This window comes from Colletotrichum paranaense, assembly GCF_030867605.1.
Source record: "Colletotrichum paranaense strain IMI 384185 chromosome Unknown Scaffold_1.1, whole genome shotgun sequence".
Lineage (NCBI taxonomy): Eukaryota > Fungi > Ascomycota > Sordariomycetes > Glomerellales > Glomerellaceae > Colletotrichum > Colletotrichum paranaense.
The window spans coordinates 1,249,131-1,261,855 of record NW_026848959.1 but is presented as its reverse complement, the minus strand read 5'-3'; the positions used below and the strand labels follow the sequence as shown (position 1 = coordinate 1,261,855).

Sequence of the window (12,725 nt, the reverse complement as noted above, 5' to 3'; positions counted from 1 at the left end):
ATACATGAGCGACAGTACCTACGCGCTGCTACTGCTATCACGTCACACAACCCTTACTTAACTTCGAACAAACCCTCAAACTGACAGAGGCAAGACTTCAAAGGCTGGAGTCTCGTAGACATCCCAATTATCTGAAGCCTCAGGGTTCCCAAACGGAACCAAAGCAGCGAATCGCATCTTATACTTGCCAGGCGCGATCTGCGTGCCATTCGCCAGACGACCCAGCCACCACAACTCAACACCGTACACACCGACGATGTCTCTAGGCACGTCACGCATGGGCAGCGTGATGATATCGTTCGGGTCATCCACATTAGGATCGATAAACGTCTTCCCCGAGGCCTTCGCCCAGCTCGTTGCCGCGCCCACGAAGCCAGCCTGGCCAACGACGGGAGGGTACTTCCAGTCTCTCTCCACCCAGGAGGCATCGAAGATGTCCCACCGCAGCTCACGGGTAGCGTACTGAATGCGGGCGTACAGGTTCGGGAAGTCCTGGACCGCAGGGTCAAGGTTGAACGTGAAGTTGGATTTCTGGGCAATAGGGATGTCGCTACGCGTAGATGTGATGCGCGGGAAGCCCGTCGGATACTGGAACATGATACCCACGTCTTTGTGAAGGTCCGCAGCCAGACCCAGGTACGGCACACCGAGCGTCTCACCGTTGCTTCCCTTGATGAGGACCTTTCCGCTGTAAAGGGGCAGCTTGGCCGGATCAAGGCTCTGGGCTGCGGCGTCGGGGTAGTTGAAGCCGAACTGAGCAGTCTTCGTCTCTCCCGGCTGGACAGTCAGGGGGCCAGGAAAGGAGATCGACGGCGTCATCTTCTGGGGCGCGGCCATGACCTCCTCGAACCACGCAATCTTGGGCGTTCCCCACGCAGTCGGGTCAAGGTTGACGGTGTTCATGCCGCCAAACTCCTGCTGCTCAAAGGTGTACGTCACGGGCTCGGTGCCGGCGTTGGTGATGTCGACGGCATGGTACCGGCTGAAGTGATGTGTGTCGTTGAGTGCGAACTTGGCAAAGGAGAGGGTGGTGCCGTACTCGAGTACTTTGGTGGCGTTGATGAGACCCGTTCCGACCTGCGCTACGGGCGCGAGGAAGTCGTATGGGTTGTTGTTGAGCTGACCGTCGTCCCATTTGATCGCCTCGCCGGAGGAAATGAGACGCATGGCTAGGTTCTTTGCCCATTCGGGCCCGTGAACGCTGCGACCTCCGAATTTACCCGCCCAGAGGGCGGCAACACCGGCGACGTAGGGGCAGCTCATGGACGTGCCGCTGAGGATAGCATACCCCCCGCCAACATAGGAACTCAAGATCTGGCCACCGGGGGCTGCGACATCAGGCTTGATGAAGAGGTCATTCGTGGCGCCGATGGAAGTGAAGGAGCTCGCGACACCGCCGTTTTCTTCGTTCTTGATGCCGACGATGTGGAAGATGGGACGTTCGGTGAAGTCTGCCGTTACCTTGCCGCCCGCGCGGACGGTATCGATGATGGCGGCACCGACGCGCGCGTCAACCATTGCAATGAGGCTTGAGGTGTCTTCCGTTGTTGGGCGCACGAGCGGCATCTCGTTGCTGTAGAAGAGGATATGCGAGGCGTTGAAGGGGGCTAGGTTACGCTGCTTCTGATCAAAGTTGCAGCCTCCCCGGCGGACGAGGGCCACGACTCCCGTCAGGTCCGGGGTAGTTCCCGCGGGGAGAGGGTTGCACGCCTCATCTGCGGTACTCGAGTTCAGACTCAGGGGCACGATAGGCCAATCCTTCACCTCGGAAGGGTACCAATCTTCAACAGCACGATACGCAACCCTCGTCTCATTCGTCTCCCCGTCGAGGGAGAAAACTCCCCGGAACGACGAAGACGCGAGCACGTCAGCCTCGACGGAGGCCACGGCGACGACGTGCTCGCCCGAGGAGCCGCTGCTGGCGGCGTAGGCGCCGGCCTGCCCGTCGTTGCCGGCGGAGATTGTGATGACGACGCCCTGGTCTACCAGGCGCGTGGCCACGACGGCCCAGGCGTTGTCTGTGAAGCCGCTGATGCCGCCGATGGAGGAGGTGATGATGTCCACGCCGGCTTCGTAGGCTGCGAGAAAGGCCTCGATGAGGGTGTCTTCGTCGGTGCCGTCTACTGTGCCGAAGACTTTGTAGGCGTAGAGGGTTGCTGCTGGGGCGACGCCGGTGAGGCTTGAGGGCGTGTTAGCTGGGGAGGCTCGATGTGTGATGAGAGGTATGGACTTACATGCTGCTGTTACCGGCGATGATGCCGGCGACGTGGGTTCCGTGGCCTTGCTGGTCCAAGGGGTCGGCATCGGGGTTCTTTACTTGACCCTCGTTCGGCCAAGCTGAAGCTGTTAATATCCGGATGACTGAAGAGGGGTTCTGAGTGAACTCACATCCATCACCAACAAAGTCATAACCACCAGCAACCTTGAAGCCCTCACCAAATCCACCACCGAGCTGTTGTATGTCAGAAACTCACCGAGCATTTCACACGGAGACTCGTTCACGTACCGCTTCATGAGTATACCAAATGCCAGTATCAACAACAGCAACTTTGGCTCCCTTGCCCAACAAACCAGCCTCATGCAGCTTATCAACACCAGTCATGTGGTGAATATCATAGTCGATAGCAGTAGCATTCTCCACAAATGAGGCAAGCGGCGTGCTGGGCGCAAGCTTCAACTTGCGGGACTGCCAGGCCACCTTCACGGGCTCCAGCGCCTGCAGAGAGTCAATGTTCTCCACGTCCGTCTCGACGGCGGCGCCGGTGAAGATGTCGCTGGTGAAGACGCGGAGGACCTTTGCGCCGCGCTGGTTGGCGATGTCGGCGGCTAGTGCTGATGCGTCGGCGCCCTGAGGTTGTCAGTATGGTTTCTGAATTAGTCTGTAGAGGTTGAGAAGGATAGAGATGAGATGTACCTTGTCGAACTCGACGATGAAGCGTTTGGGCTCGACTGTCGTCTTGTTTGCTGCTGTCTCGGGGGCATTGTCATCGGCTCGGCGCATGAGCGGGTGATTGCTTTGGGCAGCGATGCCTACCACGCTCGTGGCGGCAAGCAAAAGAGTGGACAGATGCATCCTGCGTCAAGGGGCGATACCCCTTCTTTCTGACGATTAAACGAATGTGGGATCACAGGAGATCTGGTGACGTGAAGCCGTGCCCCTCGAAAGCCTCTTCCTCAACTGTACGAGAACATGATGATGGCATTATATACAGTAACGACACCATCGCGACTCGTATCTTGAGCATCTAATTTCCATTATCCAGCGCGTCCGGCGTGTTGTTGCATTAGCCAGTGACTCCAACGCAAGTGACATGCCAATGCAATCGTAGGTCGTTCGTATTCGGCGCTGCGACCCTATCAAGCATGGGTTACCGACAAGGGCATTCATTAAACCTCTTGGCAAGTTGAGGGGCTATCTACTACTGTTATCCTCATCACGCTTCTCATCAACCTACGGCCGGAGCTGTATTCAGAGAGTTATCTGTAGATCACACGATACGCCATATCTCGAGGATAAGACTACATCTGCAACTCATAAAGTATGTTTCATGATCAAGAAGCCGACGCCGGCTCTGCCATGCCTTTTCCTCGTGTCCAGAGATTCGAGAGTGGCTTGATTGCCAACGCAACTTCACATTTGGGCCTAGCACGACTCCATGGCCAATGTAACCCTGTTGACGACCTTCTCTTTTCTCTCTTGCTTGCCCTGCAGGCAAGCTGCAGGAGCTGCAGGAACGGGGGCTCCGTGCGATGCATGCCAATATGTGCCAACACCAATTCGTTCGGCTAACCTGTAATAATGCGGAAGAAGCAAACAGGTGGGCCAACTTTCCACGGCGTCCGAGGGAGCATGCGGATCCCGGGGATGCCAATCGGGGTCTATCATGGCCGGCCGGAAAATGTGGAATATCGCGGCAATTGACAACGATGAGTGAACGGACATAGTGTGTGCAGACTTTTTATTTCCCGGTACCTTAGTTGTGCGTGAGAGTCATTAGTGAAGTCATCCAACTCTACTCCTTCACCCGCACAGACGGCGAGATTTCGACAGTTCCAGATGACAGACTGAATCGAAAAGAGGGAAATCTGGTCTCGCGGACTGTGGCCAAAGGCCGAGCGTAAAGAACAACACTATGGCGGCAATGAGACGACTGGTTTCCATTCATCCAACTCGACAGACGACAGACGTCTAGTTTCAAAAGGAACCGATAAATCTGCCCAAAAGCATCCGAAACAATGGCGCCGTAATCCCAAGACGGGACGACTTACGACTTTGAAGAGAACCATATGAAAATCGGCGAATGGGATTGGTTAATCGGCAGACGGCAGTCAAAAAGCAAACAAGCTGCCGGCGTCTCGAGTCTCCGCGTGGCGTAGACCCATAGCGTTTCTGGCCCGAGACACGAATGTTTGTCTTCCCCCGCAAACCGTGACAGGAGCTCGACGCTTGGTCCAGGAAGCGGTCGTCGAATATTCTGGTTGCACTGCGTATGTGCTTGGTCTGTGGTTAATAACGTCATGTTCCTTGGCAGTTGGTATATTTACCGTTCCACCGACAGGGCCTACATGTGACTTTGTTTCCAAGAGCGATTGAAACTCCTAGAGACAACTCACAGTATATCCAAGAGATATTCTAGTCTGACAAATGGCTCTGTAAGTGGGATACCTTTCGCACTGCCTTCATAGTCTTGAGTTATGTGGGATAATTGCCTCATGAAACTATCACCCAAAGACTCATAGTGGAAGATGGTATTCCCTGGGACGAGATGATCATCTTGGCCAATCTCGATGGCTCGAGCTCGCCCAGTCATTGCTTGACATGAGTGTTAGGACGATATACAATGAGACGGCGCGACGATCTTGGCTTGTTTCGCTGGCCAAGACATCAGGTTGCTTGGTCTAACATCAACCCAACTCGCCCCATCTTCAACGTCCGCCACACATTGAACCATCCATCCGGTTCAGAGACTGGAGGGACAACTGCCATTCGTTGTGAGAAACAGCTGACATTGAAAGAAGGCTGACTAGCCTCAACTGCTTCCGCTCAAAAGTTTGAGTTAAAGTTTGGGGTCAAATGCTTCAGGCCAGGGATGACACCTCGACACGCCGTTTTACCACGATTTCATAAATCGCCCAGATAGGGCAAGATTCGCTTCGCTGCCGCGTAAAGAAGCGATCGAGCCAAGACTCCTCACTTGTTTCCTGTGTTTCCTGTGTTTCGTCTGCCATCCCTGTTCAGCCCTGGGAAAAGCTTATGTTTACTCTTCCTTCCAACGACCTCCCCCTTTGCCCTTTCAAGTCATCGCCGGGAGCTTAATGACTTGCTCAACGATGGATAGAGGAATACGGATGCCGTGCCGGATGAAGATTCCCGCTTCCAACCAATTGCCATCACCTTCGCCTTCCGCGGCGAACTCTGGATAGCAAGCGCTCTCCCAGCTGGCCGGGGTTTGTTCACTGTTCCCTTTGTCCCAAAGCACGATTCCCATGCTTTTTACTTTAAGGAACAAACACTGTCCGCCGCACCAGCTGCATCTGCGGCTGCACCCTCCTCGCGTCCGCGTCCACTCAGCGTCCATCGGGATAATATCGTTATGCTTCTTTCCGCCAAGCAAACAACCTTAAGCCTGCTAAGCGCTTGGCGAAGGCGGGAGAGATCTTCAGGGGGCCTCTAGAAGCAGTCGCTAACTTCAGGAACATACTTGCCAAGGTGCCGACGACTTGCGCTACGTGGGATAAAAGTCTTCTTTCTGTCTTGGCTTGCCGGCTCCCGATGTAAGGTGACCCTGCCTGTCGGTATTGTTCTCCGGTCGATAAGCTTGAACTGCCGACCGCGACTATCCTCAAGTGACCTCAACTTACCCCTGGCCTAGTTCCCAAGTGGACATGGGAACGAAGTTAAGCTTTCCAAGATGAAGCATTGCGGTTGGTAGTATTTGCCGATGGTCAACGTGCCTTGGATCCAGTTCATCGAACCAGTCAGTGCGTTCCAAGCACGATATCAACGTTTCAGGAACGGACCACGGTCACGGCCACTTTTTGCCGCGAGGAACAGCCAGACTGATGTCAATGGAAGGGGATGGGAGGGGATGTGTGGGGGTGTATTCGCGATCCAGGTGTTTGCTAAATAGTCTCGACACGAACCTCTTCTCCAAGCTCGACACACTCGTGTGTATCTGTCGTAATTCTGCCAGACCAAATCTGTCATCCAAACCCCGCCACAAGATCCATAATGCGATGTGGACAATGAGCGAAGACGAGCTCGTGGCCGCCTCGCCGCCCCCGCCGGGCGTCGTACCCAACTTCGACAATCCCGCCGAGTCCCTCGTGCCACAGGTATTGATCGTCGCCATCCTGCTCAACCTCCTGGCCATCATCTTCTGCGGGATCCGCCTGTACACGGTCAAGGTCGTGATTCACCGCCACCAACGCGACGACGACCTCATCTTCATCGGACTGCTCTTCGCTACGGCATACTCGGTGATACAAGTCTACGAGACGAGGAATGGAGCCGGACACCACATCTGGGACGTGAGCCGGGCCGACGCTGTGGCTTTCCATAAGCTGAGCATGGTTGATCTCGCGGCGTACAGCCTCTCCGTTCTCTTTACAAAGGCCTCGATTCTCGTGTTCTACCTGCGCTTCCCTCTTAATCGCGCTGTGAAAATTGTCGTATACGTGGTCATGTTTGCGACGGTAGCATACTCGCTCGCTGGCGCGCTTGGCTGGGCATACCTCTGCACCCCCATGGAGAGGATTTGGGATATGGACGTGCCGGGAACCTGTGTTGACCGGTCGATGTGGTGGCTGATGCTATCCGTCTGCAACGTCGCCACCGATCTCGCTATCTTGCTACTACCGATCTGGATTCTCTCGCCCCTATCATTGAGGTTGGTCAAGAAGATTGAGATGACGATCTTCCTCATGGCCGGAGGCTTGTAAGTTGATTCTGCACATTGAGGACAACAAGACTTCCCTAATGCCTTCTCTAGCGTCCTCGGGCCTAGTATCGTCCGCATGGTCATGATTCCTCTCGGCTTCAACAATGCCGATTTCACCTGGACCGCTTCAATAAGCATCATCTGGTGGTAAGTATCTCCCCAGCCCCAAACCTAGGCATATTTGATGGCTAACTCTGTGCCTAGCGTCGTGGAGGCCAATGTCGGCATCATCTGCACCTGTCTACCCTTCCTCAAGGCTTTCATGAAGCACGTGGCACCGGGCATCGCCAAACGATTCTACGTTCCGGACGAGCCGCAATCACCCACGGTCTTTGACCGCGCTGCCGCTCTACAGAGCCTGCCGCCAGTTCCCAAGTCAGCACGACGCAAGAGCTTCGGCAGGCAGGCCGTCGGTGACGTGCCGGACGCGGAGATGCGCACGGTTCGATCAAATTGGCCGTTGAAGAACGAAGAGCCCTTTGATCACGTCGAGTATCAAGATGTGAGACTGTCGCAAGACCACAAGACGCCGTACCCTGCGAAGCCTGTGGATGTGACGGAGATGGTGTGAATTGGCATAGGCTGCGTTTATTTGTTGATGATACCCCCTTGGTTTAATGCATGTCGAACTTCTTTGGCCTTAGTTTGAAGGTTGCAAGGGGAGGGTGTTGGGGTCAGTGGTGTCTCGGGTAAGTTCTGATTTCTCTTGGCTCATTCTATCATTGTTTGCTGACAAACTTCGTCAAGATGTGATGATGTTGCGGGCACCGACGCACAGGTGTGAAACGATCCGGTGGGATCACAGGCGTCTTACCCACTCCAACTGAGCCTGCGCCGCATCGGACATGTCTATCGTCCGGCTCCTTGGCTCACGGCACTCGCCTCGGAGCCGTGGTCTGGTGTACGGTGTACCAAAGTTCTGTGCTTTGCATCTCGACAGACGTAATGTCTGTTGATGTGCTCGGCGATAGCGAGATTGTCGTGACGCGAGGATCTCGGATTGGAGAAGTCGAGGTCATGTAAACGTGGTTTCGGACCATATTTCCGTGAGTGTGACGGAGGTGTTTGCGAGGATTGGATCTCAAGGGCAAACAGCAAAGTCCATGAAGGTGGTCAGCATTTAGTTAGGAGCCTAGCCAAAGCATATTAATAATGGAGAACTGAACAACTGAAGAGCAATAAGCTTCAACTCGAGAGTCCGCTCTCTGGCGCCGCTCTAAATGATGCTTACTTCAGAGATTTTTACCATAAGGCCAACCAATCTCGGCGAGGGACGCACATGCCAACGGCTCATGTCACCATCGCCGTAGTGGAGACCATTCGGCGCCGAGATCTGCAAAAGGGGTTCGAGATTGCAGTGTTTGCTAACAAAATGGTACTTCGGCCTCGGCGCTCATGAGAGCGCCGCACGCCGAAAGGATCTCCATCACCGCCGCCAGAGCGCGCCAAACCCACACCATCTCGCGCCGCGAGCAGTGCTAGTGCACCAAATCACTGGAAACATTGGTCTAGATTGGAAGCAAACTTGACTCAATGACCAGATTTGGGACCCTCTCGGTCGTAACGGAAACCGATTTCTAATGCGATAATGGCCCCTGGCCTATCTAGGGTGACGATGCAGATCTCCCTGCGGCGTCCGGTACGGACATGGGCCGCTGTCGCTGAGATTCCTTCTCTTTGTCGTTTGGCCTCCGGATCTGATCCTCTTCCTTCTGTTCACATAAAGAAAGAATCTTGAGAAATACTTAACCCATGTTCATCCCTTGTTGGATAGAGTCATCCTCATTAGACAATTCCACAGACAACCTCAACAACTCAGCTCTTCAATCAAGATATCAATAAAGCTTCTCAAAGCTATCAGTCCGGCTCGGAATCCACCAGCAAGCCTTTAGCCAAAACAACAGAACTCGCGCCGAAAATGTCGAAGCAACAACAGCTTTCGTCCCCAGCGGACTCCCAAATGACCTTCTCAGACCCGCACCCAGCTGCTGCAGAAGCCAAGGTGGACCAGAACACAACGGATTACTCTTCCGATCACCCTTCAACGATACGGCAGACCGACCCGGAAAAAGGTGGTCCTCCAGCCGGCGGCGCAAAGCCGTCGTGGCCCGGCAGCGATGCGCCGGACGGAGGTGTCACGGCATGGCTTGTAGTTCTTGGCGCTTGGTGCACATCATTTTGCAGTTTCGGATGGGTGAACAGTAAGTCGCAGTTCCCGTTGCGACGTTGAGGCTGAAGTCTATTTTTTCTGCTTTCTTGGGGTTCTGGAAGCTAACGAAGGTTGATCTGCAGGTGTCGGAGCTTTCCAGGAGTACTACCAGAACGATCTGCTTCGCAACTACTCGCCGAGTACCATTTCATGGATTCCTTCTCTTCAAATCTTCTTCATGATGGCAATGGTAATTCTTGGTCTTCTCAATGCCTGAATTAGAATATGCAATCTGATACTTTCATAGGGCCCCGTCATCGGCCAGCTTTACGACCATTACGGTCCCCGCTACCTCATCCTCGCCGGCACTTTTCTTCACGTCTTTGGTCTCATGATGACCTCTCTCGCAACGCAATACTGGCAGATACTCTTGGCACAAGGTGTGTGCTCCGCCATCGGTGTCGCAGCCATCTTCCAGCCGGCACTGAACACGATCCACGGATGGTTCAACGTCAAGCGCGGAGCCGCTTTCGGCCTCCTCTCTACCGGCTCTAGCATCGGCGGCATCATCTTCCCGATCATGGTGACGAGATTGATCAAGTCTCTGGGGTACCCCTGGGCAATGCGCATCTGCGCTTTCATGATTCTCGGACTCCTCGTCATCGCAAACCTCACGGTCAAGGCCTTCCACCCACCACGACCCCAGAAGGTATCTATGGATCAGCTCATCCGTCCCTTTAAGGAGTATGAGTTTGTCTGCGTCGTCATCGGCTTTTTCCTCTTCACCTACGGCATTTTCGTGCCCATCAACTACATCCAAGTCCAGGCCCTCGAGGCTGGCATGGACCCCAACCTGGCGCAGTACCTGGTCGCCATCCTCAACGCCGGCAGCCTCTTCGGCCGAATGTTCTCCGGCATCATGGGCGACAAGATTGGCAAGTACAACATCTTCGTGGTGGTGTGCTACCTGACCTCGATCTGGATGCTCGCCCTCTGGATCCCGGCCAACACGGACGGCGCGCTAATCGCCTTCGCCGTCCTCTTCGGCTTCTGCTCCGGCGCGTACGTTTCGCTGATTGCACCCCTCATCGCCCAGATCTCGCCCCTCCACGAGATTGGCTTCCGCACGGGAATCACGTTCTTCACGAACTCTATTGGCGGTCTGACGACTAACCCTATCAACGGAGCCATCTTGGCTGGTTCCGGTGGGTGGGTCGGCATCAAGGTGTTCTCGGGTGTGTTTTGCATTGCAGGAACGACTTTCATCCTTGCAGCGAGAATTCACCGCACCGGATGGAAGGTCTTCACTGCATTCTAGATTGTACTCATGGCAAGGAAGCATTGTTATAATACTAATGACGGACTGGGGCAACAGCATACATTAATACTTCCACGAAGGATTCTGGCATCAGCATATAGACATCATTACTCATTTTTTATTCAATACCCTCAACTCTTTCATACTCTCCTCACATCTAGCGCCTAGGCAGCTCGTTCAATGTAGTTGAACACTGAGGCCATATTATCAAAGATGAGCGAGTGTTGTAAAGATCTGACGTGAGAACGTGTCATTACCAGCAACACAATCGCCATGTCAAAACAGTCGCTATGATAACCTAGTCAATAACTCATGGCCGATGAAATTATTGAACGCTGTCCGCTACAACCATCGCGGCTGTTGAATTCATCACATTCGATTTACAGTTTAAGAGCAAGGACCTTCTAGCCCGCACCGTGCAAAAGCTTGATCAATCAAAGACCTCGTGGTGTAGAACCCCTTAGCTACGTTGAGACGAATCTTGAGTCGGAGAACCATGATCCAAGATTGAAATGGTCCTCAAAGCCAATCGGTCACTTGGCCACCTTGCGTTTGTAGTCAAGACCACGCCTGGTTCCAGTCGAGGTCGTCATCGTGGCCACCTTATCGACGGTCCGATTCCCTACTGCACAACGTTTCGATAGAAAGCTTCTGTATGGCAGTTGGGTGCTAATGGGGCAGCTTAGTTGACGTCAAAAATGAATTGAACATATTCCAGGCAGGAATATAGAGTATAAGCAGATGAAGCATCGGTCCAACTTTACTTTTCAACTGTTTCGAAGGCTGAGACTGGCTGGTAACCAGAGATCTGGAGATCATTGGAAGGCACATTGGAGGCGTCTTCTAATAGCAAAGACTTGCTCTGTTTGTCCCCATAACAAGTCCATTTAGTATCGCAGCCGGCCCAATCACAAGCTCAAGAAGTTTCTCAAATCTCCTCGGAAACTGCCGCGTATTGAAAGAACGCCGTCGACTGAAAGTTATGACCGACTTAGGCATCATCTATGAAAGTAGTTAGACCTGCTAACGATGCCCGAAGGCAGCGTACATATATGTGCGCGTACTAGAGGGGCAGATCGTAATGGCCAAGGCAGTGGTCATGACCTCGAAAGAAATTCCGCATTTCATAGCTGTTCATTAGCAGGGCAAAATCCCATAACGTGACCTACATAGGCAAAAGTTGAGAAACGGGATATACATCTGTCGTGTTAGTTGTTACAGGCAAGTGGTTCAAGAGAGGGCTGGCCCCATAGGCTTTTGGAACGAACGGCATGTCTTCCCTTAACTCTATCAAGTCGATAGACGTATCATCAATAACATTCATCAGACTTTGAGTCTCATAGCTCATTGGTCGTAAAGGAGAAGCCTGATGGGTCAAGGGCGAAAGGCGGGGGGTTATGAGTAGATAACTATAAGGTTACGCCAGGTATTTCCTTTCGGTTTGATGAAATTACTTTCACGTACGATCTAATTAAATTGAGCAACAAAAGAATAATCACAGACTCACTAGGCCTGTAGCCTCAGTCGTCAATGTGCGCTGGTATTGCCTACAGCAACTCTGGTCACATTTTTTAACCTTTGACTAGTGCCCACCATACGATCCCATAAGACCACAAAACCGGGTGACTGAACGGTCACTTATTGCGTAAGCTGGACTATGAAAATCTTGAGCTTGCATTCAATCGTATTAGAGTGTGTTGATCGGAGGATTCTCCAATAGCCACTATCCATTATGGAAAATAGAAAGAGGAGGCGGACGTTGAAGTTAGGTAGTCCACCACGCGCTCTTCGGTAACAATTTGAGTAGGAACTCCAGCCATGATTCCAGACTCAATCAAGCTTAGATATCGACCGTGTTCCCTAAACGGCCAGTCTCAACTTGACCGACTTCAACTCCGTTAATTTCAACCCATGCATCCACTCGGCCCGTACCTAGGCAGCACCGTAATTAAGCCCTCAGCACCAAATTTGATCACAAGTGACATTAGAACCATGGCCGGATGAGAGAGGCAGAGTATCACCAGTTTAGCTCTTGGAATTGGCATCTGATACCAACGTAACCCCTCAGTCACTGCTCGAATTGAAGTTCCGAGTCTTCACATCCCGGCGACACCAAAAGGTTCGCTCCTTGAAGCTAGCTCCCCAATCCAGCTGTAGGAACAGAACCCTGACAGTAGACCTAGAAATCGCTCGAAAACCCTGACGAATTATTGTAGCAACCACCTGCGTCTAGCGTGACGGCGATCCTTCCCGATAGATCCAGGATTCAGATTTTGCTCTACCTGAAGGATTTTGACACAAGCGACGCTGTACCCTG

At 53.1% G+C, this 12,725-nt stretch overlaps 3 protein-coding genes across 3 annotated transcripts; 2 read left to right on the top strand and 1 right to left on the bottom strand.

Moving 5' to 3' along the window:
- Positions 1-75: 75 nt before the first annotated feature.
- Positions 76-3,073, bottom strand: CPAR01_00440 (serine endopeptidase; the record flags this gene model as incomplete). Its single annotated transcript, XM_060484732.1, has 4 exons — positions 76-2,179; positions 2,235-2,452; positions 2,507-2,848; positions 2,915-3,073. The coding sequence occupies 4 exons, from the start codon at positions 3,071-3,073 to the stop codon at positions 76-78; spliced, it is 2,823 nt and encodes a 940-aa protein (XP_060355589.1).
- Positions 3,074-6,246: 3,173 nt separating this feature from the next.
- CPAR01_00439 (uncharacterized protein) lies at positions 6,247-7,512 on the top strand (the record flags this gene model as incomplete). The annotated part of the gene is made up of 3 exons (XM_060484731.1): positions 6,247-6,938; positions 6,993-7,088; positions 7,146-7,512. 3 exons carry the CDS (start codon positions 6,247-6,249, stop codon positions 7,510-7,512), a joined length of 1,155 nt encoding a protein of 384 aa, XP_060355588.1.
- A 1,347-nt stretch (positions 7,513-8,859) lies between these two features.
- On the top strand, positions 8,860-10,408 carry CPAR01_00438 (major facilitator superfamily transporter; the record flags this gene model as incomplete). The annotated part of the gene is made up of 3 exons (XM_060484730.1): positions 8,860-9,142; positions 9,234-9,340; positions 9,398-10,408. The coding sequence occupies 3 exons, from the start codon at positions 8,860-8,862 to the stop codon at positions 10,406-10,408; spliced, it is 1,401 nt and encodes a 466-aa protein (XP_060355587.1).
- Between the last annotated feature and the right edge of the window lie 2,317 nt (positions 10,409-12,725).